Raw genomic sequence first — 25,644 nt, 5'->3', positions numbered from 1 at the left:
AGATGGCAGAACTCAGCTCCTCGGAAAGGCCATGTTCTTTGGTTATAAACCAAGGCTTAAATTTCAGTTATTTTATTTCCTATTGGAATCTTTGGGCAAGTTATTCCACCACGCTCAGCTTAATAAAGTGAGGAATATGGCATGAATCGTTTTTGAATGAAGTCACTTCTGGGGTGAGATTTTATGTAAGCATGCCCCTTGTCTTTCAAGTCATCCAGAAAGCATTTATTAAACACCTACAACCTAGTAAGTGTTACGCAAAAGACGGGTGAAGTTTCCCAGGTGAATGGAATGTGATCTCTGACCTAAAAAAAAAAAAAAACTTGAACTCTTGAGATAGACGTGAGTACTTTCAATGTTCTAGAGGTGACTTAAATTCTGACTGAGATGAGACTTCCAAATGCATTACATTGAAAAGATGGAGAGAATTTTGGATTTGGGTCAGGATCCCATGAACAATCGGAGCAGTAGGAGGGTGAAGGGGAACGTTTGAATAAGCTTTTGTTGAAATTCTGTACCAGGCACTTTTCGTACATCATCTTTCACATGATGAAAGATCTTTCACGTCTTTCCACCATGGCCCTACAAGCCACTATTCTCCCCATTACGTATGTGGAAAAGCTGAACATCAGAGGGGAACTGTATCTTGTCCATGGGTAGACTTTTGGAAAGTGGTAAGGTTGGTATGTGCACCCTGTGCCCCCACCAACACTGTCCAGGTGCAGATGTGGGCACTGATCTGGTGTCTAGTGGGTAAAATGCCAGAGGAGAAAATAAGGCCAGAGAGACAAGTTCGAACCCAATAGTAGCAGGCTGAAATGCCTTCCTCAGCAGGCATCAGAGAACCCCCAGAGACATCTGGGAGGGAGATTGCCCCTCTATTTTCCAGCAATATGAAGGAGGGGCTGAGCAGTAGGAAAACTGGTGGCTGAGGGCAAGTCAAGAGTCTCTCCCAGGGATTCTTACTGCAGCTGCACAGGCTCCATTCCCCCCAGGAACCCCATCTCCAAGATAAAGCACATCGTTTGCCAGCATCTATTCCACATGCCTCCCTGTAGGCTGAGCACCCCCTCTCCTGCTAGGGGCAGCTGGTTTCAGAACCCCCATCCTGCCCTTAACAGAGCAAAGCAATCACAAGGGCACCATGTGATGATCAAAGCTGTGGCGAGGTGCTTGGGACAATTATGTGCCTGGTGCTCCTAGTGTGTGCCGCACACCATATAATCGAAAATGGTTTAATTTTGCTTGTGTTTGCTTTTATTTCCAAAGCAGTATGCGCACAGTACAGAAAAAAGAAAAATGTAGCTATGAGAGACTCTTTGGTCCCTACAGGTTTCTGTAATCCTTTCAGGTCCAGACAAAGGAATAAGGAAAGCGTTTAGCTTGACTGACATTTTTCTAAGGCAAGAGTGCGGGATTGAGGGGTGGGTGGCAGAAGGGGGGTGGGAGGAACATCATGTAAAAGGTCATCCCTGGCGGGGAAAGATGACTGAGCCAGCATCATCCTTGTCCCCCTCTGCCCTGGCAGGAGCCAGCTTCCATCCACATAAGTCTCACATGTGGTCACCTCTCATCCCATACCTTTTCACAGGTAGGTGTGGACGTGGGGCTGTGGGTGGGGCACTGAAGCAACCGCAAAGCTGAACAGCAGTAGGGCTCACACCATCCGCAAATCCATGCCACCTTCATCTCCAGCTGCCCTGAAAGCCACAGGCAGTCAAGGGACTCTGCTGGGTCCCTTCACTCACCACTGCTCCAAGGTGGCCTGTCTTTCCATCTCTTGTGTTTGACAGCCACTGACTCTTGTCCAAACTGTTCCTTGATGAAGCTCTGAAAGTTGCCAGAACGTGAGGCTATTCCGTGGTTTCCAGTGGTGAAATATGGTTTTTCCCTTTCTTTGGGTTTGTTCTGTTCAGCAGCAGTTAGTAGAGGAAGGAAGACAAATGGCTAGCCTGGACACTCTTGGACTGAAACCCTTGACCAGCTTGGCTTGAAAGAGCTGGTTGTGTGCATGTCAGTGGCATCACATGAGTGTAGCTTGAAATGGGCTATGGTGAGAGTCCTTCCATCATGAAAGCTGCCAAATTCTACAAATCAAGGGCATTTTTGCTCTCCTGGAGAGCTGGTTGTTAAAAATTTACCAGCACACCTCTGCCTTGTAAGGATGTAAGCTGAGTGTTGCCAGATCTTTTACGTTTTAAAGAGAGAGCGGACATCCAGATATTTATAAGAAATCAAATATGTTTCCTGGCTGCTTTCACCTTTGGCTGGTCACTTCACAACCTGGAATAAGGAATAATGCCAGTGTTCAATGCTGTCTCAGCCACTTACTAGCTGTGTGACCTTGAGCATATCCATGTCTCAAGGTGCACATCTGTAAAGGGAGTTAATAATAGCACCTCCTTGAGGCAGTTGTAATAATTTTTAAATGAGTTATATCTCTAAAGCACTGTTTTTTTAAAGCCCTGCAGAGAATAGTCACTCAATAAATGCTTTGTTGATGATGATAATGGTGGTGGTGATGTTAGTGATGATGATGATGATGTTAATGGTGATGATGGTAGTGGTGATTGTGATAATTATGCTAATGATGGTGATGCTGATGATGATGATGGCGGTGGTAGTGGTGGTGATGATTCTAATGATGATGATGATGGAGATGATAATGGTGATGGTGGTAATGATGATGGTGGTAGTGGTGATGATGGTGATGATGATGGTGGTGGTGATGATGGTGATGATGATGGAGATGATAATGGTGATGGTGGTAATGATGATGGTGGTGGTGATGATGATGGTGTCAGTGATGATGATGGTGATGGTGGTGATGATGGTGATAATAGTGATGATGATGGTGGGGGTGATGGTGGTCATGATGATGGTGGTGGCAGTGATGACGTTGATGATGACAGTGATGATGATGGCAGTGATTATAATGTTAACAATGATGGTGATGATGGTGGTTATGATGGTAAGAATGAGGGGGATGGTGGTGGCAATGATGGTGATGGTGGTGATGATAGTGATAATGATGGTTGTGGTAGTGATGAGGATGATTACCATCATTATTATCTGAACACTGCAGGAAATGGGTTGAAGAGAAGTAGAAGCTGGGATACACAGGGCAGGGAAAAAGGGTTCACATCCTGGTCTCACAGGTCTTCTCTTTTTTTTTTTTTAAATTATACTTTAAGTTTTAGGGTACATGTGCACAATGTGTGCAGGTTTGTTACATATGTATACATGTGCCATGTTGGTGTGCTGCACCCATTAACTCGTCATTGACATTAGGTATATCTCCTAATGCTATCCCTCCCCCTTCCCCCCACCCAAAAACAGGCCCCAGTGTGTGATGTTCCCCTTCCTGTGTCCATGTGTTCTCTTTGTTCAATTCCCACCTATGAGTGAGAACATGCGGTGTTTGGTTTTTTGTCCTTGTGATAGTTTGCTGAGAATGATTGTTTCCAGCTTCATCCATGTCCCTACAAAGGACATTAACTCATCATTTTTTATGGCTATGTAGTATTCCATGGTGTATATGTGCCACATTTTCTTAATCCAGTCTATCATTGTTGGACATTTGGGTTGGTTCCAAGTCTTCGCTATTGTGAATAGTGCTGCAATAAACATACATGTGCATGTGTCTTTATAGCAGCATGATTTATAATCCTTTGGGTATATGCCCAGTAATGGGATGGCGGGTCAAATGGTATTTCTAGTTCTAGATCCCTAAGGAATCTCCACACTGACTTCCACAATGGTTGAACTAGTTTACAGTTCTCACAGGTCTTCTCTATGCCCTTCACTCCTTCTGAGCTGGACCAACCTCGAGCTATCTTATCAAGCTTAACAATGTACTAATCAATGAGGCAGTGCCCAACAGCCATTGTTGTCCCTGGATAGTAGATAGACACTGAATTTGCTTTATTTTGAAGCTGCTCAACACAAGGTCAGCAATGCATTCTCTAAGATCACTTAGTTCCTGTTTGTTTCTGGAATCAAATGAAATAAGTTTAACTGGGGGGTCCCTGATACTGTCACACTCTGATCTAGGAATATACCCATCAGAGACATTTCTCAAGAGAGTGGTCTGACAACAGCCCAGGCAAAATCTGAGCAGGTAACATTTGAAATCGAATACCCATCCAAGGAGAAAATTGCACTTAATTATTCACACGGCAATCCAGGCTGGCATATTGGTTCAGAAGCCACACCAGCTGCTGACAGTTCTCCGCAACCCTCCCCTCTCCTCCTCTCCACTGCTTGTCCGTCTGTGCTCCTCTTCCCAGTAACTCCTACAGAAGCGATTATGCTGCTGGTCCACAGCGTCTTTGTCAGTGGACATTCTCATGTCTCCATGAGACTGGTCAAGCAAAGTCACATAGCCACTTGGGAAAAACACCAGTGTGGCAATTCCAAAAAAAAATTACTCTGCTGTTTAAAAAATGTCTAAGATATTACTTACTTTTTTCTGGAATCTCTTCTTTACTATTGCAATCAGCTGTCTATGCTTTGGGTTATCTGCGCCTGGGGACTTGTGCCACAAGGACACAACCCAATGCCCTGTTCCCCTCCATGCCCTGTGGCCAGGCCTTCCTGGCACTGTCTTCTCTTCCCTGCATTACAAGCCCCAATAATGGGTTGGGCAGAGGCAGGAAGCAAGTAGAAGCAGAAGATCAGTCAGCAAAGACTTGGGAGCCCACCATAGCAGGGCTCCAAGTACTCCAAGCACCAAACAAATGCTCCAGTCTCAGAGCCGAGGGAGCTTCCCATGTAACACCCTTTAAAGAGAAGCTTAAAGTCTAATGGGAAAAAAAAAACAGAAATGTTAAAATGTTTAAAAAGTGGTGAGTGGGTTGCACTTCCTGAAGGCAACAGACTTCAATCTGCCATTGCAGTGGGAAGCGTGGAGCGGGCCAGGGAGGATGTTAAATAGCACATGGCATTTGGGGCAAAGACTTGAAAAGAGAATGACCACAGGGGACCACAAAATGAGCCACTCTCCTAGAATAGAAGGGCCAAGGTAGAGGGGTGACGAGAAAAAGCCAAGATCCCAGTAGCATAGGGCTAGCCCATGACCTCCTTAAAGTATGTCACCTGCACAGAGACAGCATGGCCTTAATACTTCACTGAGTGAGTCAGACACAAGGCCCTAGCCTGAGTGGGAGGATACAGGGACAGAACCCTCTGTGATCAGCAGCTTCCAGTCATGAGGGGAAAGATGTCATCCTCATGCAAGAAATGCAGCTCTTATGGTCAGACGGGCACACAAGGCTTGTGCAGATAACAAGGTTGACCACTGGACGTCAGGGCTGGCTTGCAATATATAGAAGTAAACCCTAGCCAGGTGCGGTGGCTCACGCCTGTAATCCCAGCACTTTGGGAGGCCGAGGTGGGAAGATCATGAGGTCAGGAGATTGACCTGGCTAACAACCTGGCTAACACGGTGAAACCCCATCTCTACTAAAAAATACAAAAAATTAGCCAGGCATGGTGGTGGGAGCCTGTAGTCCCAGCTACTTGGGAGGCTGAGGCAGGGGAATGGCGGTGTGAACCCGGGAGGTGGAGCTTGCAGTGAGCCGAGATCATGCCACTACACTCCAGCCTGGGCAACAGAGCAAGACTCCATCTCAAAAAAAAAAAAAAAAAAAAGTAAAACCTAGGCAAATTATCCAAATGATAAGGCAGAAAATAAGTTCCATCAAAGATGTGCAATTGCAAGGACCATAGAGGCTGGAAAGAGACAGTAAAACCATCTGGCTGAGGGGCAATTGTGGGCCATGAAACTGGGATGGGGCAGCGTGGCCCAGTGGCAAGAACAGTTCACTGACTTTCAGGTAGGTGCCCTGAGAGTGACAGCAGAGGGTGCCAGGCATGGCTGGTGTCATGTAGCCCCACGCTATTCAAACTGTGAGCCAACAGCACCAGCATCCCCTGGGAGCTTGTTAGAAATGCGGAGTCTCAGGCCCCACCCCAGACCTGCTGAAACAGAATCTTCATGTTAACACACCCTCCAGTGATTACTACGCACAATAAAATCGGAGACTGTGCCACTCTGGCACAGTCATCTCAACCCTGGCTGCACATTAGAATGGCCTGGGTAATTCTACAAAATAGTAATGCACAGTGTCCACCCCGAAAAGATGTTGATTTAATTCCTGCGGAATAGGACCAGTGTATCGGTACTTTCTAAAAACTTTCCACATGGTTCACACGTTCAGCAAATTTTGAGAACCAGAGCTGAGAGAGAGACTGAAAAATGAGGAAAACACCGCTGAGGACTGTAGAGTTTGGGTTCACATCAAGACCCCCAAGACTGAGGCCAGTTTGTCCCAGCCAGTGCTCTGCAGGGGCAAAGCCTCTCCAGGCCTGGTGGGGCAGAAGGAAGTGGGGGACCCAGGCTCATCTGAGAGAGGGAGAGAGGGGAACCTCTGGCCTTTCCCAGGACCCAGACTTTGTGAAGGCTTCCTGGACCCTGATCATTGTTAAGTCCCAATGATTTGCTCTGCAGACTCAGTTGCTGCTAAATCCCGTCCTGTACAAACCAGGCTAACCAAAATTTCTATGAGCACCAATGCTCCAAAGTTATCTACATCTTTGAGTCTGTTCAACACCCTCCCGTCTGAGAGAGGGAGGTCAGTATGCAGCTATGAATGGGGCCATGTGGGCAGAGGTAGGGATGAGTAGAAATGTAAGAATTGACTGGACTGCAGTGGTTCTCAAATTTCAGCGTGCATCAGAATCACCTGGAGGGCCTGTTCCGACGCACCTCATTGGACCCCATTCCCAGAATTTCTGATTTGATTTATCTTGGAGGTAGAGCTAAGAATTTGCATGGGAATTGGTTTGGACCCAAGGACACGTGGTGTGGGATGGAGGTTAAGTACCTTATATCTTCTCAGCCTCAGAGTCCTCACTGGTAAAATGTTTGGTCTACATCAGGGCTTGTCAACCTAAGCACTATTGATGCTTTGGGCTGATGATTCTATTTTGTGAAGATCTATCCTCTGCATTGTGGATGTTGAGCAGCAGCCCTGGCCTCCACCCACTGAATGCCGACAGCAACCCCCATTCCTTGCTGTGACAACAAAAGTGTCTCCAGACATTGCCACACGACCCCTGGGAGAGAGGGATTGCAAACTCATCCCCAGTTGAGAACACTGGTTCCTACATAGCTTTCCATTTTTTTTTTTGTTTTGTTTTTTTGTTTTGTTTTGTTTTGTTTTTTGTTTTTGTTTTCCTTTTTCAGATGGGGTCTCACTCTGTCATGCAGGCTGGAGTGCAGTGGCGCGATCTCGGCTCACTGCCACCTCTGCCTCCCAGGTTCAAGCAATTCTCCTGCCTCAGCCTCCCAAGTAGCTGAGATTACAGGCATGTGCCACCAGGCCTGGCTAATTTTTTGTATTTTTAATGGAGACGCGATTTCACCGTGTTACCAGGATGGTCTCGATCTCCTGACCTCGTGATCCGCCCGCCTCGGCCTCCCAAAGTGCTGGGATTACAGGCGTGATTATTTGTCTTTTTAATCGGTGGCAAAACTGTCTTTTCTTATTTTGTGGAAAGTATGCCTCTAAATTATAACAAACATGATAGTTTTCAGAGTAAAACAAATTGCTCTGAAAACGTATATGTTTGATGAGAAACTGGTCTGTGGCTGGCACAGCACTCCTTCTGGTACAAGAGCCTTTGGGGGAAGTAGCTAAAAGCATGTGCTTCGGCACCAGATTGCCTGGCTTTTAAGCTTGAGCTGCTCCACTTACCAACTGTGGGGTTTCAGGCAAGTTTCTTTTTTTTCTTTTAACTTTTTATTTTGAACCAATTTTAGATTTATAGAAAAGTTGTAAAAATAGCATCGAATTTCTACATATCTCACTTTTAGCCTCCCCTTAATGCTAACATCTTACATAAACATAGGACAGTTTCTTAACTGCCTTCTGCCTCAGTTTCTTCATCGGTAAAATGAAGATCTGAGACTACCTATCTTAGACAACTGTTAAAAGCTTGGGATGGGATAATTCACAGAAAATACTCAGGATCGTCCCTCGTACATATTAAGTGCTCAAAAATGTCAGTTACTATTTTTTGTTATTCACTGTGGCTTTAAGATCTTCAGAAAACGATGCATTTTCGATAGAGAAACAGATCCCAATGGGTGAGATGTGCCTGGCAGCCTTAGCTATCAGTTGCCAAACGACCTGTGTGTGTACTTCCCTCTGGCTGGGCTTGCATTTAATCCATACATCCCTAGTTCACCTGCTTCTCCACTTCCCCCTCCCTGCCTCCAAGCATCCTGAAAGACCCTCTGGCCTTTCCCAGGACCTGGATGTTATCAAGGCCTCTTGGACCCTGATCATTGTTATGTTCCAGTGATTTGCTCTGCGGACCGCATTTGCTGCTAAAGCCTGTCCTGTACAAGCCAGCCTAACCAAAATTTCTATGAGCACCGATGCTCCCACATTAACTGCATCTTTGAGTCTGTTCAACACTCTCCCTCAAGAGCCCCTCTACAGAATTTTACACAAAAGCACAGATGCCTCCAATCCAAAAGTGCATCATAAATTCTTGCTGAGCGTGAGGTTTCTGGGCTTCGGTGTTTCGAGAGAGAATGCTGAGTCAGAATGAACAGCAGAAAAGGTCCCAGGCTCGTGCCTTAGTCTTCGCCCAAAGGTAGCAGAGCAACTTATAAACGCTAATTAAACTTGCTTTCCCACTCCCTAATAAGGCGAGTGCTCTGTATATTTTATGGATGGGAAGACTGGGGACAAAGGAGAGAACCAGCCTTTGCCAGTCACATAACTTGCAGGGTGATGAAGGCTGCAAGAGGCTCCATGGCAGAGCTGGGCTGGGCTGTGAGCCCCACGCAAACCAGCAGAGCTTGATCTGTTTGGCCAGCGTCCTGGCTGCTGAAGCCTGCTTCTGCCAGGATGGCATTGATATTCTGCACGTAGAAAAGAAGTCTCAGTTTCAAACTAATTGCTGTGAGCTCAAACGCATACAGTCATTAGCGCTTCACTCTGGGAAGGGAGCTGAATCCTAATTGTAGAACTGTCATGCATCCAGGCAAACTGTGTACTCTGGAGACAGCCGTGCCCAGTGGTAGATGGTCCAGCTGCCCCCCCACCCCTCCCACCGTTTCACACACACAACTCTACAGCCCCATTTCCACAGAACTAGGCTACCCTTTGCTCTTCTAGCACCCTGGACTTAGCCGACCTGCTGAGGCTCATTCAAAACCTTGCACCGGCCCCAGCTTTTGGGTTTTGCTTCTGAGAACCTGAGAGGCTGGAAATTCCCAAAGACCTTCTGGGGCCGGGCTGGACAAGGCTGTGGGCTAGCCTGAAAGTGTGTCCCTTTCATCTTTTCTCTGTTGCTGATCATTTTTGCTTATGCATTTCCAAGCACCAGGTGTGACAATAAATGGTTGAATTTCACTTCTGCCTCTCTTCCCACTGCTAGAGAGTAATCTAGAACATATATCTGACTGGGCCAAGCTTCAGGATAAATCCTCCTCTGACTCCAGTCTACATTTAAGAGAAAGTCTGATTTTCTAAAGAAAAAAGCACTAACAGCCCTCTGGGTCTGACCCAGCCTACCTTTGCTCCATCTGTAAAGGGTCACCTGTTCTGGAGGTATAGTCTGGGGGATGGCTATGAGGAGTTAAACCAAGACAGGGACCACAGTTGTGATGAGGATGGTCACATGGATATCCCTCATGTTAGCTGGTATTTCTAAGCATTTTTCTTTAGGCTATGTACTTCACAGACTTTATTTCATTTACTTAGAACAAGCTCAGCAGGTAACTATGGCATCCTCACCATCACACAATACCTGAAAGCACAGGCTCCAGGATCCATTTGCCTGGATTCAAATCCTGATGCCCCAATTAGTAGCTGTGTGGCTTTGGGCAAGTGTCTCCATCTCACCATGCTTCTGTTTTATCAGAGATGGGGATGATGTAATTGAAGTGCCCCCTTCCAAGCATGGTGAAGCTCAAATGAGTTAATACATGAGAAGTGGTCAGAACTGTGTCCGGCCAGTGGTCAGCCCTAATACACTTCAGCCATTACTACAGAGAGAACCCACATTCAGGGAGTTAAACACCTGTTTGCTGTTCCCTCCCATGCTCTTAGCCACAGTGTCATAAATGTGGATGTGGGCAGCCAGATTCATTTTTTTGTTTTGTTTTGAGACATAGCCTTGCTTTGTCAACCAGGCTGGAGTGCAGTAGCATGATCTCGGCTCACGGCAACCTCCACCTCCCTGATTCAAACAATTCTCCTGCCTCAGCCTCCCAAGTAACTGGGATTACAGATGCACACCACCACACCTGGCTGATTTTTGTATTTTTAGTAGAGATGGGGTTTCACCATGTTGGCCAGGCTAGTCTTGAACTCTTGACCTCGAGTGATCTGCCCGCCTTGGCCTCCCAAAGCACTGGGATTATAGGCATGAGCCACTGTGCCTAGCAGTGGCCAGATTTCTTTTAGACATGCAACCAGGGCCTGTCAGTAAAGGGTCTGGGTTGTGGTCATCATGCCTGTCTTTCAGTGAAAGGGTCCACAGGACAGTTCTTCGTGCTGTGTCTGACTACGGGGTTCCAGCTTTAGTTATGATCCCTCCACTAAAAGGCAATTGAGGAATTTCTCACTGATTGATTGGTTCACCAGGTAAAAAGCATTCAAGATGCGATTAGAGATAAGAAGCAGTGGTTCAGCTTCCTTGGGGAGGAGATCAACCTGAATCCTTCTGTCGGTATCTTCATCACCATGAACCCAGGCTATGCTGGCCGCACAGAGCTGCCAGAGAACCTCAAGGCTCTCTTCAGGTGAGTGTCAGTTCTGCCCCATGCAAAAGCCCCAAAAGAGAAGTTTCTTTCATTTTTCCACTTAAAATGTGTGACATATATTTTAAAGAAAATTTGGAACATTTGGAAAAGTAGATTTTTAACAACCTTCTTTAATGTCTTTAATGCAGTAAAATTGCTTTTTGCTTAATTGTGTTCTGTTCTCCTCTGTATATACATTTTAAATCCATACGTTGGTAGCCTGCATTTGCGGTCTACATAGTTTTGTGTTGTTTTTTTTTTATTTCATAGTCTCTCATAATCATATCCTAAATATTTTCTTCTATTAGATATTCTTGATAAATCTCATTTCATGGCTGCATACTTTTTTATCAAGTGCATGGTTTACAATGTAATTAACTACTTCCCCATGGTTAAATATTAAGACTTTCTAACATTTAAAATAAATTTATGCATAATGCTGTAATGTACATCTTTGCATATAAATCTTTTTTTTCCGTATGTATGATTATTTTCCTTGGCTAGCTTCCCAGAAGTGGAATTACTGTGTTAATAGGTAGAAACATTTTTAAGGCTCTTGATACACATTGCCAAATTGCTTTCTAAAAAGAGTAGTACCAAATTACACTCCTTGTAGCGACGCATGAGAGCACCTCTTTTATTTCACCCTTGCTACCGGTGGACATTGCCATATTTTAAACTCTTCTTTATTTTGATAAGAAAACACAAATACCTTTCATCGAAGTAGCTGGAGGCTGCATTCTTTTTCCAGAAAAGAAAAGTTGGCCCAACAAAGAGAAAACTGAAGAATGCTTCATGGCTTCTGATCTTCTGGTTACTGAACTTTTACCTGAGTGAGATAGACTGTGGGGTGCTATGACAAAACTGTTTTGTCTCATTTTTGGACTGAGAAACACAGTGCTGTCTGTCCGGAGAGGTTGTCAACACTTTACTGGATTTCCAGAGGCATAGGAGATCGCTGGGCAGCTCCCTGAGTGCTTCACTTTCTTAGTCATGGCAAATTCCCGTGTCGCTGGAGTGACGGGGGCTTCTCCTTCTTCAGCCAGGTCCCTGTGTTAAGCAAGAGCTGCTGGAATGCCAACAAGCTGTCTAAACGGGTGCTACACAAAACTGCCTTGTTGACCATTTGTTTCTACAAAGTAATTATTAAATAAGCCTTGTGTTACAAATGATTATAGAAGTAGGTGATCACCCAGATAAGAATTCTTTCTTACCTTTTTTTCTTGCTGAATTTTTTTGCTGACTGGAATTGTCTTTGCCAGTTCAGGGTGCCATAATAAAAATACTGCAGACTGGGCGGCCTAAACAGCAGACATTTATTTCTCACAGTTCTAAGAGACTGAATGTTCAAAAGCAGGGTGCCAGCACGGTCAGGCTCTGGTGAGGGCTCTCCTCCAGGTTGCAGGCGGCCACCTTCTTGCTGTATCCTCACATGGAGGAAAGAGGACGAGCTAGCTCTCTGGGTAGCGCTCCACCCTCATAACCTAATGACCTTCCAAAGGCCCATCTCCAAATACCATCACATTGCATTTTGGGGGCACACAACATTTAGTCCATAACACATACCCATAGAAGGAAATTTGGAAATAAACATATTTTTCAAAATAGTAAGTACAAACATCTACTTTTACATTTAATTCTCTCAAAGGCCCTATGAGGTGGATAGTACTAGTTTCTCCAGTGTTTAGTGAAGAAACAGATGTATTCAGCAAATTGCTCAGGGTAGTAACCCTAGTTACTAGGGTTAGCTAGTGAACCAACTAGTAAGCGGCAGAATGCTAGAGTTTGAACCCAGAGCCCCTGCTCCTCCCCGCCCCCAGTCCTGTCATCCAGGAACAATCAGTGTAACCATTTGGCATTTTTTTTTCCAATACTGCAACAGTAGCGCATTTCTTTTTCAAAATTGGGATCAGACTATATATAGTTTAGTATCCTACTTTCATTAACTAATGTTTCTTTGTGTCATTATATAATTTTCCTTTCACACCACTATTTTTCATGGCTACATAGTGTTCTGTTGTACAAATGTATATTTACCCGTATGTTCAGGTTGCAAAATAATTTTGAGAATTTAAGCATTTGGTTGCTCCTTTGAATTTGAATACAATGTAAAATATTTCAAGAAAAAAATGTGCTCGAATGAAATGTTTTTGAAAATTTCATATCAGTATAGGGAAAATGCAATTAAAGAAATGTAACAACCTATTACATACCCAACAAATTAAAAAAATGTAAGTAATTTTAAAATCAAATGTTTTTAGTGCCAGAGGAAAAAAATACAACAAAGCCTTCTATAAATCCCTTTCTATATTATTGTATATGCCATTCTGTGTCAAGATAGGGTTAATAAGTATTAGGTTGGTGCAAACATAATTGCAGTTTTGCTATCGAAAGTAATGGCAAAAACCGCAATTACTTTTGCACCAACTTAATACATACTTTAGACCTCATCATTAGAAATTTGCATTTGTATTCAAACAAGTACAGGATACACCCTAGGTGTCTAGGCTTAGAGGAGACACACATTTGGAGAATGAAGAATAGGGGAACTCTCAGTTTCTTGAAAGTAATGGCAAAAACCACAATTACTTTTGGACCCACTTAATACATACTTTAGGCCTCATCATGAGAAATTTACATTTGTGTTCAAATAAGTACAGGATAAGCCCTGGGTGTTTAGGATTAGAGGAGACACACATTTTGAGGATGAAGAATAGGGGAACTCTCAGTTTGTTGTAGATACCCAGAGAAACTCAATTCCTTATTCTAAGCCTCGAATCTATTCTAGGCAATTTGCTTTACTAATTCATGCCTTGTGTAAGACACACTGAACTCAAGTCACAAGACTTGAGTGGTAGCTCCAAGTCTGCCCCTGCCTGCTAACATTATCCAGCCCCTTAAGAAGGCGACTTCATTTCCTTTATCCTTAGCTAACTCATCTCTAAGTTGAAAGTCTTCATGCTAACTGCAGCAGCACATAGAATAAATTGAAAGTCTTAGATGAAATAATGGCTCAGGTCTTTCCATGAATTTTTGCACTCACAGATGCCTCCATGTGTGATCTCGGCCAGTGCCTATTTTCTTGCAGTCTCCTCTTCAACACTGTACTTGGGAAACTGACTGGGCCTTCTGTCTTTCTATACTCAGGCCTTGTGCAATGGTGGTTCCAGACTTTGAATTGATCTGTGAAATCATGCTGGTGGCAGAAGGATTCATTGAAGCCCAGTCATTAGCCAGAAAGTTCATCACTCTTTACCAGTTGTGCAAAGAGCTTCTCTCCAAACAGGTAGGATCTCTAGGGAGGCTGTACAACCAAGCACCATGCAACAGCCCCAGCTCTGGAAAAGTTCTGGAACAAATGTATTAGGAAAACATACTCAAGCTTTCTCATAGAAAGTCACTGTACCCATAAGCATATCGAAACCTCTGAACACTTCCATAATAATGATTTATGTTCACTTTTTTAGCTCTGCATTTTTCAAAATTAACCTCAAAACTCCATTTTGTAATAGAACACTTAGCAACACGTCACAGACACCAGCGTCCCATGAGAGACATTAGAGTGGCCAATAAAAACCCCTGGAGGAAATGGTCTGTACCTGAAGGGACATAGATGAGGAGGGTTAGGGAAGCAGGTTAGGTGTTAACCAGCTTTGAGCTTCTCATAGTTGCTTGGCGTTACCTGTAGCTTCCACCTAAGGCAGGAGGAAATTCACAGAAAAATTGCACCTTAGCAAAACATTACCTGCAAGGTTTCTGCCTTGAACGGAGAATTTCTTTTTGTCAAGTACAGATGACCAAGCTTCCCTGGGCTGTCCCCAATGAGCTTTGGGATTATCTTGTTTTGATCACCTTTACTGCCATAAAACAGGCTCTCTCAGCCATGTGGAGTCTGTCCAAGATGCAGAAAATCCTGTTTTCCTCATACTGCTTTTCTCATTGTATCCCCTCTCTAGGTTCTTTCCCAACGTTGACTTCCACTTTTACGGCTTTATCCCAAACCTCTCTTCTGAGCCCTAAACCTGTACATTCAATGATCTGTACCACAGCTCCCCCGAGTGTTTAAAAAGCTCCTCCAGCTCAGCATGTCTAAAGCTGATCTCCGTCAGCTCTAAGCCCAAGCTTCCTTCTCCTGTGTTCCCAGCCTCAGTATGCTGACCCCTCATTCACTCATTTGCTAACTCTAGGACCCTGGGAGTTACCCTGGACCGTTTCCTCTTCCTTAGCCCTATATATAATTTTAAATGAACCCTTAATGATTCTATGTTCTGGATATTTCTCAGACAAGTCTCATTTCCTTTCCCTATTCATTGCTACCACTTGAGTTCCAAGCACCCATATCTTTTGCTTAAACTATTGCAACTGCCTTTCTACTAGTTTTTCCACCTCTTTTCTAATTCCTCAGATCTGTTCTTTAGCCACTTGCTAGAGTGATTATTTAAAAACGCTCCTCACTGGTCCCAAGATAGAGACCAATGTCCTTATCACTCTCTGCTAAATACTGCAGGGTGTTCTGTCTCCTCCTACCTCAACAGCAGTGGCTCACAGCTCTCTCCCTGTCGTGTGATGCTCCATCTCCATTGATCTTTTCTGAGTTCCTTGAAATTGATTGTCTTCTCACCTGAGCCTGTGAACATCCTGTTCTCACTTGCCTTGACTGCACTTCTTTTTCATCTGTGCCTGACTGAATTCTACTCCTTCAAGGTCTTCTTTAATGCCATTTCCTTAGGGAAGTCTGATCCATATCCTGGGTACAGCCGCTGTGTTCTTTGTCATCATTGTACAGCACATTTTTCCTTGGCTGCAATTTTTTTTTTTTTTTTTTTTGAGATGGAGTCTCCCTCTGTTGCCCAGGGTGGAGTGCAGTGGCGTGATCTCGGCTCACTGCAACCTCCGCCTCCCAGGTTGAAGCGATTCTCCTGCCTCAGCCTCCTGAGTAGCTGGGATAACAGGCATCCACCACCAACCCCAGCTAATTTTTGTATTTTCAGTAGAGACGAGGTTTCACCATATTGGCCAGGCTGGTCTCGAACTCCTGACCTGATGATCCACCCGCCTTGGCCTCCCAAAGTGCTGGGATTACAGGTGTGAGTCACCGCACCTGGCCTCCTCGGTAGCATTTGTCATGGCTCTAATTAAGTAGCAATCTGCTACAAATCAAGTAGAGGAGCTGGGGCTTGAACAGAAGTCTGTCTGAGCTCAGACTCCGTGCTCTGTTCTGCCCACTACAGCTCATTCCCACACCATGCTGCCACCTGAAGCCTGGTATCAGCAGTGTGGTCCACTCTCCCACAGACCGTACTAGCAGCACTGTGACCAGGGGGTTCATCTTTGACAGAACCCACTTTAAGGAGCTATTCTTTAAACCTCTTTTCCCATAGAATGTGCAGGCCTCCAAGGTGGCACATGTAAGCTCAGCGTCTACCATCTCTAAGAGTTAACATGGCTCCCTCCTTGACAGCCCTTCCAATTCTACCTGCTGAGTGTGCAAGGAGTAGCCAGATAGGTTTGAAAATGGTTCTGTTTGATCTCTCTGACCCCCCACATCATTTGTATGTTCTGTGTCTGCCCTGCTGTCATCACACCTGGAAAAGTAGCAAGTGTTAGACCAGGAACTAAATTCTGGGATCATGATTTTCTAAGTCATCCCTTCCCACGTCTCTGTCCAGGCTTCAGAGGTGACCTAATGCTCATAGGATATCTATGATTCTGCAGACACTCACCCCAGCACATGGTGTTCTGTCTCTCTGTCACTTTGATCTAACACTGCCCACAGGATCACTACGACTGGGGCCTACGGGCCATCAAGTCTGTGCTGGTGGTGGCAGGATCCCTGAAGAGAGGAGACCCTGACCGGCCTGAGGACCAGGTCCTGATGCGCTCCTTGCGGGATTTCAACATCCCCAAGATTGTGACTGATGACATGCCCATCTTCATGGGCCTGATCGGGGACCTCTTTCCCGCCCTGGATGTCCCCCGGAGGAGAGACCCCAACTTCGAAGCTTTGGTTAGGAAGGCGATAGTGGATCTGAAGCTCCAGGCTGAGGACAACTTTGTGCTCAAGGTACATGTGGTTTTTCCTCCCAGGATTTCTCTATCTCTTACTTATTGTCCAGGATAATGGGTTATCCTTCATCCATAATCCAAAGGGTTGTTTTAGATGTACAAATATGTATCTAGTTAGTAATAACTCAATTCATTTCAACCACTCTTAACTGGGGACCCACAATGTGGAATGCATGGTAGGGAATACAAGGGAAAGTTGGAGGATCCTTACTTTACAGCCCTTCCATTCTGTTTGGTGTACCTCAGCCTGAATGCCAACTATCTGCTCACTCACCCATAAATGAAAGGACAAAGACAGAGGCCAAGATCTGGCCACATCTACAGAACCTCCACTCAATCCTACTATCCTGGATAGAGACCAGCAAAAGAGAACACCCAAAACCAGCAGAGGAGAATACCCCTCCCAGCCTCCTGGAAAACACAGCACAGCTCCTTATTTAACCTTGAGGCTTACCAGATATTGAAGAAACCCGACAACACGCAAGATAAAGACAGATGGACAGACACAGACACACACACACAACAAAAACAGCCAGTGAAAATAACAAAGAGAATATTTTTAAAGTTATAATTAGCGTCTTTGAAGGAAATTTTAAAAAATGATATCCATCAAACAAGAATTAGATGCCATTGTACAAAGAAAGCACTATTGGAGAATTATAAAGACCTCTTTTAAATGTAAAATTGTATCATCTGTGGCATTCAAAATCCAGTGAGAGGATGGGAAGATAAAGGCAACATCCCAGGATAAAGTTATAAGCAGTATTATGTATTGTGTATGTGTGTGTATGGTAAAATATTCACACATGCACACACACACAGATACAGAAAGTGCGAGAGGTGAGATGATGTATAGAGGATCAATTTAGGTTATCCAACATGTTACCAGTAAGAATTCTAGAAAAAGAACAGAAAGATAACTAGAGCTGGAAAGACATGTATCCACATTGGAAAGACAGTACTGAACAGAATGACTTTAAATGAATCTGTGCAGTGACACATCACAAGGCAATTTCAGAGGTCAAGAGTCAAGAGAAAAGAATAAGTCTCCTAGTTAAGTGAGGAGGTAGTACTAGTGTATTAATACCTGAGACTGGGTAGTTAGGAAAGAGGTTTAATTGACTCACAGTTCTGCATGGCTGGGGAGGCCTCAGGAAACTTACAATCATGGCAGAAGGTGAAGGAGAAGCAAGTCCTTCCTCACAAGGCAGCAGGAAAGAGAGAGAAAGAGTGGAGGGGAAATAAAGAGCTGCAGACACCCTTTGTCTTCCTTGCACAGTGCATTTTTCCTTTGTAACATTTATCACAGATCTAATTAAATAACAATCTGCTACAAATCAAGTGGAGGAGCAAGGGCTTGAAATGAAGTGTAAGTTCAGACTCCATGCTCTGTTCTGCATGCTACACCTCCTCCCTGCACCATGCTGATTATAAAACCATCAGATCTCGTGAGAACTCACTCAGTATCACAAGAACAGCATGGGGGAAACTGCCCCCATGATCCAACCACCTCCCACCAGATCCCTCCCTTGACACATGGGGATTCGAGATGAGATTTGGGTAGGGACACAAAGCCAAACCACATCAACAAGTGATCCAGGAAAGGAATGAAATTTAAAAGGAACTCAGAATCTCTTGTCAGCTAAATTGGATATTTGAGAATAAGAAAAGCAGTCCTTCAAAGTTTTTAAGGGAAATGATTTCAAGACTAGAATTCTATACAACCAAATTATCATCCATGATATTCTCAGACTCATAAATGTTACTTCTTATGCACTCTTTTTGAGTAAGTTACTTGAGGACATACTACAGCAAAACAAGAATGAAAAACAAGAAAAATATTGTGAGATTCAAAAAAATCAAGAATCAAGAAAAAAAATCCCGAAATGACAGCCGTTAGCAGGCCTAGAAAGCAATCAATTCAAATTAGAGCTGGAAGTCAGTAGTCTCCCAGAAAAGAGAACCTTAAGAAAAGTGAATTTATTCAAAGCAAGAATAGAGTAATAAGCTGAAAGTTCTTATGTGTTTTATTGAACTTCTAAGTTGTGGGGACTTGTAAGTTATGTGTACAAAATCAATTGTTCCTTCCTCTCTGTTTCCACAGCACCTTATAAATACCTCTAAGATAGTACTTATCCTCTTACCTTAGAATAATTTGTCCACATGACTTTCTTCTCCATCACACTATAAGATCACAGAGGGCAGGAGGATCACATCTGAATCCCCCTCGCCTGGCACACTCTGTAGCACTTGGTTGGTGACTAATAATTATATAACTGAATGATGAATACAGGAACAAATGAATCATGTTGCCCCTATATTTCAGACCTCCTGACATCTTGGGGTGGATAACTCTTCCTCTGTTGACTTCAGGTCTCACTTCAGACACCAGCTGGGGTCACAGAAGAGCAGTTGGGATGCAGGTGAGTCACAGGCTGGTCCCTCTGGCTGAATTTCCTGCCTCCTCAGGTGGTCCAGCTGGAGGAGCTCCTGGCTGTGCGGCACTCTGTATTCGTGGTGGGTGGCGCTGGTACCGGCAAGTCACAGGTGCTGAGGTCCTTGCACAAGACCTATCAGATCATGAAACGGCGCCCCGTCTGGACTGACCTCAATCCCAAAGCAGTCACAAATGACGAGCTCTTTGGCATCATCAATCCAGCCACACGAGAATGGAAGGATGGTAAGCATGGGATTCTCCCAGGAGAAAGTCTCTGCTAGCCTCAGAGTCCCTGTGGCGGGCTTGGATGCAGTTGGGTGAATTGCAGAAGCAAACATTGGACTGATCTGTTTGGGACCGCAGAAGGAGACAAAAAAGCGAGTAGAAAGGGAGAAACCAATTTTGGCTTGCAGGGGAACTTCAGTTTTTCAGATGTTCTCCCTCCTTGGGGACCTCTTCCAGCTGCCTTTTAGAGAGTGCATTTAAAGAGGATAAAGCAGGCTGGGCACAGTGGCTCATGCCTGTAATCCCAACACTTTGGGAAGCGGAGGTGGGTGGATCACGAGGTCAGGAGTTCGAGACCAGCCTGGCCAATATGGTGAAACCCTGTCTCTACTAAAAATACAAAAAAAAAAAAAAAAAAAAATCAGCTGGGCGTGGTGGCGCACATCTGTAGTCCCAGCTGCTCAGGAGACTGAGGCAGAAAAATCGCTTGAACCCGGGTGGTGGAGGTTGCAGTGAGCCGAGATCGTGCCACTGCACTCCAGTCTGGGTGACAAAGCAAGACTCCATCTCAAATAAATAAATAAGATAAAGCAACATAGGCATTCAGCTGTAGTTCACTGACTCTGGAGTACGAGCCGTGGTGTAGAGTGTTAATGCTGCCTGGCAGTAGACTTCAAGTATGTGTTGGGTAGGGAAGCCCACGGCTCATTCCCAAAGAAGTGGTGCAGTCTGGCATCCTACAAAGGGCACGACTCCCCTATTTGATGTTGCCCCAGCAGTGATGGGGAAGCTGCATGCTACAGAACCTTGTGCCCATGCCAGGCCCCTGATGATTATCCATTCAATCTCAAGAGGGCCCCTAGAGCCATATTCCTTTCTACAGTGATTCAGAGGCCCCCAACCCTGTGTTTGCTGGGTGCTGATCTCAGCCTTACCTTCAAAGAACTAAACTTCACCAATAGACATTGTAAAGGGTCGTTTGGCACTGGAAGACAGCAGAAAAGAAAGTTGAGGGGGAAAAAAAGAGGTCCCTGAGCTGATAAGGAGGACCTCTTTCTAAAACCTATGTAGCTTCTGGAATGAGGAAATCTCAGCTCCTTCCTGATGTTTCAATGTCTGACCACATCCGGGTCAAACTCTCTGGATTTCTCTAATTTAGGAGCTTTCATCTGAGGTCTAGAACACAAGGATTTAACAACCAGAGTCTAATTTTTATTTTGCTGTTAATGAGACTTAGCATCTTTCCTTCTTATTGATCTTAGTAATTTGCTCTTGTGTGGTTTTATTTCCTGTTTTTCTTACCAATTTTTAACAGTTTTTTTTTTTTTTTTTTTTTGAGACAGAGACTCACTCTGTCGCCCAGGCTGGAGTGCAGTGGCGCAATCTCAGCTGACTGCAAGCTCTGCCTCCCAGGTTCACGCCATTCTTCTGCCTCAGCCTCCCGAGTAGCTGGGACTACAGGTGCCTGCCACCACACCCAGCTAATTTTTTGTATTTTTAGTAGAGACGGGGTTTCACCGTGTCAGCCAGGATGGTCTCAATCTCCTGACCTCATGATCCTCCCGCCTCAGCCTCCCAAAGTGCTGGGATTACAGGTGTAAGCCACCATGATGCCAGGCCAAGAGTTTTTTAATATATCAAAGATATTAACCCCTTATCTGTCACATGCATTGCTAATGCTTCCCCAACCTATTCTTTGTCTATAGACACTTTATTCTCCCATGCTCTTTTTAACAAAGGAAATTATGCCTGTCTAGTCTTTTTAGCATCTGGGATTTCTATTAGTTTATAATTCTTCAGCTGCTGATCTAGTATCATAAATTTGGTCAAAAAAGATTCTTTTTACATTAACATTTTTTATCCATCTGGAATTTATGTTGGGGCTTAGTATGAGGCAGGGTACAGAATCAACTTTATTTCCTTCCAGATGGATAATTGATTGTAACCGTACCATTTATTAAGTAAACTATCCTTTCCCTCTGAATTTAAACACCAGCTTGTCATTTACTAAATTGCATATGTATATTGAGATCTGATTCTGGGCTTTCTATTCTGTTTGACTCACCTCTTTATCTAATCCTATACTAATGTCATTTTATTTCAGTTACAATCATTTTATAACATATTTTAATATCCAATGAGGTAAGTCCCTCCTCAGTAATCTTTTGTAATTTTATTGTCTTGTCTCAAGCACTTCTTTTTTCATGTTAAATATAAGCTCAATAATATAATTCAAACTTTTAAGTCTGAATTCTAGTTAAAATTTTATTAGATTTATACATTAAATTTGGGAAAATTGACAAGGAAGATATAATAATCACAAGTCTGTGTTCACTGAGCAAGGTAAGTTCGAAGTAAATGGAACATAGCCTTTAAAATATGTTTAGGGGCCAGGCACAGTGGCTCATTCCTATAATCCCAGTGCTTTGGGAGGCCAAGATGGGAAGATCATTTGAGGCCAGGAATTTGAGACCAGCCTAGGCAACATAGTGAGACCCCATGTCTACCAAAAAAAAAAAAAAATGTGGATAACTTTAAAAGAATACAAATTAACAGGTTATTTTAGTTTTATTTATTTATTTGTTATCTGTTTTTTATTTTCAAAATTAATTCCAGTAAACAGAAAAATAAGTACATAAAGGAATTGGCAATTATATCACCAAACTCAATATAATACAAAGTTATAGAACTTTTTATCCCATAAATAGAAAGTATTCCTTTCCTGGTTGGTTCATGTAACATTTCCAAAAATTAAAAATGTAATTGGCTACAGAGAAAGCTATAATGAATTCAACAATATCAATTTACAGGTCACATTCTCTGATAATAATGGAATAGAATTAGAAACAAATAGCAAGAAAGTCACCAAAAATGATTTTACTACTTGCAAATCAAGAAATGCTCTCTTAATTCCTGTATCAAAAAGGAAATTTAATTGCAAACCTCTCTAGGATGCAATAAAAAAATACTTCATACAAGAAAACCTATGGGCTCCATCTAAAACCTCTAAGGGAAAACTTTTTAAACTCACTTTATTATAAAAGGTAGGCTGGAAGTAAAGGAAGTTAATATTCATCATAAGAAATTGTTCAAACTAAACACAAAGAAAATGACGGAAAAGGAACTGATAAAGATAAAAGCTGAAATTAGTCACTAGGAGGAACACAAACAGATTATATAAAAGATAAATAAATGTAAATATTGGTTCGCTGTAAAGACCAATAAGATAAGTCTATTGTGAGAGTGATTAACGGGAAGAAAGAGTAAATATACATATAATTTGCAATTAACAGACAAGACTAAAGTAGAAGAAAATATTTAATTGATGACACATACTTGAAAAACTAAAAGAAATAAATGAACCCCTAGCAAAATATAAATTAATAAAATTTCTTCATTAAGAAGTAGAAAAATTGAGTAAACTAGTGAAAAGAAAAAGTTAAAAAAGAGTAGAGCAAAAAACAGATAATTTCAAAATTATGAAAAGATAACTCTGAAATTATCTTACAGAGCAAGAATAATATTAATACCAACTTTTATGTGGAGCCAAAAACCCCAATGTTACTCATTAATATAGACACAAATATTCTAAATAAAATATCAGTAAGGAGAATCAAACAGTATCTCAAAAAATAATACCCTTTGACCAAGTAAAAGCTATTCCAGGAATGTAGGGATAGAGCAATTGTTTTTAACAGTATTAACACAAAACATTAACAAACTAAAGGGGAAAATCATTTGATCACTAAATAGATACTTAAAATGCAATTCATTCCTAATAGAAAATTCTAAGTAAAGTAGAAATAGAAGGAAACCCCTAAAATATAATAAATGCTCTGTACCTAAAGCTGAAATGAAAACAAAGGCATTCTGAATAATGATACAGTAAATTTCCATGAAAAATAAGGAACAAGTTAGGGATGCCTATTGTCAACATTATTGCTTATTGGGGTTCTAGAAAATGTAATAGGACAAGAAAATGAAATAGATGGTATAAATTGGAGGAAAGAAAAAAAAATTAGAGGAAAGGAGAGAAATTATTGTTTTGTTTATTATGCAACTTTATACCTAGAAAATGTATTAGACATTACTGAAAAATTACTAGAATTAATAAGAAAGTTCATTAAAGGCAACTGAACATAAAATAAATACACAAAATTTGGTAACTTTTCTCAATACTGGCAAGAGTCAACTAAAAATAGAAGTGCAGGAGGAGAAAATTCTTTTCACAGTAGCAATAAAAATCATGAGATATTTAGGAACACATTTAACCAAACACATATATTTTAAAATCTGTAAAAATGTATTAGGGACATAAAGCCATATGTGAATAAATGAACAGATGTACCATACTATTAACTAGGGAAGTTTAATATCATAAAAATCAATTCTGCCCAAATTAATATATAAATTTCAGGTAATGACAATTAGAATCAGATGGGCCGCTTTCCAAAGCTTGTGTTTGGCAAGATTCGCTAAGACTGCAATTACAAAGCATGAAAACTCTACCTTAAAAAGTTTAATGTAGTTTCATCATGTCATAGTTACTTGCTGTAATGATCCACTTTGTCACTTAAAAAGCTTTTACTATCAGGAGTTGTTCTTGTTCTTGTTAATGTCATGAAAAGTTAGACTAAAGCACAGGGAGAATGCACCTTGGGCACTGCTAGGTTTTTGCAAAGCAAGATATAAAACCAGATCTGCATCCTGGCCAGCATGGTGAAACCGCATCTCTACTAAAAATACAAAAAAATTAGCTGGGCATGGCGGCACGCACCTCTAGTCCCAGCTACTCAGGAGGCTGAGGCAGGACAATCGCTTGAACCCAGGAGGCAGAGGTTACAGTGAGCTGAGATCACACCACTGCACTCCAGGCTGGCAACAGAGCAAGCCTCCATCTAAAAAAAAATAAATAAAAGTAAAATAAAATAAAAATAAAACCAGGTCTGATCTGCCGTTGCATGTTCCACGTACGCCCCCTTCTGTGTGTTGTAGCTAAAGGGGAAAGCTATGTTTAAGTGAAAGAGGATTAATGAAGAAATGGAAAATAAGGTATCAGTGGTTCCTTTTAGGATTGTTCTCTTCCATCATGCGGGAGCTTGCCAACATCACCCATGATGGGCCCAAGTGGATTTTACTGGACGGCGACATAGATCCAATGTGGATTGAATCCCTGAATACTGTCATGGATGATAACAAGGTATGAAATTGGGGGATATCCCTAGATCATTTCTAATCACCTGTGAAACCAGTCACCCAGTGTGGCAGGCATACTTGCAAATCTAGATTCCACGTGATGGCTGGCTCAGAGTAAGGAACTATCATCAGCATCTTCACCACACATCTCTGCACTGATAAATTCCCAGCAGCAACTTTTGCTTACATCAATGGTACTGCCATGGCTCACACCAGTTTTGGCATTATTATAATTTCTATCAGAATGTTCTGCACATAGACTCTTTAGTATTTAGAGTTCAAAGCAGTCTTAAGTCATTCATTCACATCTTTTTACTTTTTCTTTTTATGCTTTTCTAGAGTAAAGATATTGAAGATCAGAAACATTCCAAGCCTGTCAAACATCTTTCATGGTGGCAAATATTGTTCCATTGAGAGGCTATTTTATTTTTTATAAACAATGAAAACTCTGTAGTCCCAGCACCCTGGGAGGCCAAGGCGGGCAGATCACCTGAGGTCAGGAGTTCAAGACCAGCCTGCCGAACATGGTGAAACCCCATCTCTACGAAAAATACAAAAAATTAGCTGGGCGTTGTGGCAGGCGCCTGTAATCCCAGCTATTCAGGAGGCTGAGGCAGGAGAATTGCTTGAACCCGGAGGCAGAGGTTGCAGTGAGCTGAGATCGCGCCATTGCACTCCAGCCTGGGCAACAAGAGAAAAACTCCATCTCCAAAAACTAGCTGGTGGCTGTTAAGCTGGTAGCTGTTTGTAAGCTTGTTCAGAGAGCATGTCCAGATTACAAGTTTTAAAATGCCTTTAACGTTTACAGGATTGTTAGAATAAAAGTATGCTCTCCTGGAGAGACTACTTGATTGTTTTTTCCACTTTTATTTTAGGTTTGAGGGTACATGTGCAG

General features: G+C 42.8%; 1 protein-coding gene across 1 annotated transcript in view; it reads left to right on the top strand.

Annotated features, from left to right (window-relative positions):
• The window catches only part of DNAH9 (dynein axonemal heavy chain 9), a 380,960-nt gene that overhangs the window by 127,762 nt on the left and 227,554 nt on the right, over positions 1–25,644 (top strand). Inside the window, exons 29-33 of the mRNA XM_003818106.6 lie at positions 10,668–10,825; positions 13,973–14,111; positions 16,602–16,889; positions 19,361–19,571; positions 24,626–24,753. Coding sequence (XP_003818154.4) covers positions 10,668–10,825; positions 13,973–14,111; positions 16,602–16,889; positions 19,361–19,571; positions 24,626–24,753 — 924 coding nt within the window. The remainder of the gene's footprint in view (positions 1–10,667; positions 10,826–13,972; positions 14,112–16,601; positions 16,890–19,360; positions 19,572–24,625; positions 24,754–25,644) is intronic.

This window comes from Pan paniscus, chromosome 19 (genome assembly GCF_029289425.2).
Source record: "Pan paniscus chromosome 19, NHGRI_mPanPan1-v2.0_pri, whole genome shotgun sequence".
NCBI lineage: Eukaryota > Metazoa > Chordata > Mammalia > Primates > Hominidae > Pan > Pan paniscus.
This window is presented reverse-complemented; position numbering and strand designations above follow the sequence as displayed.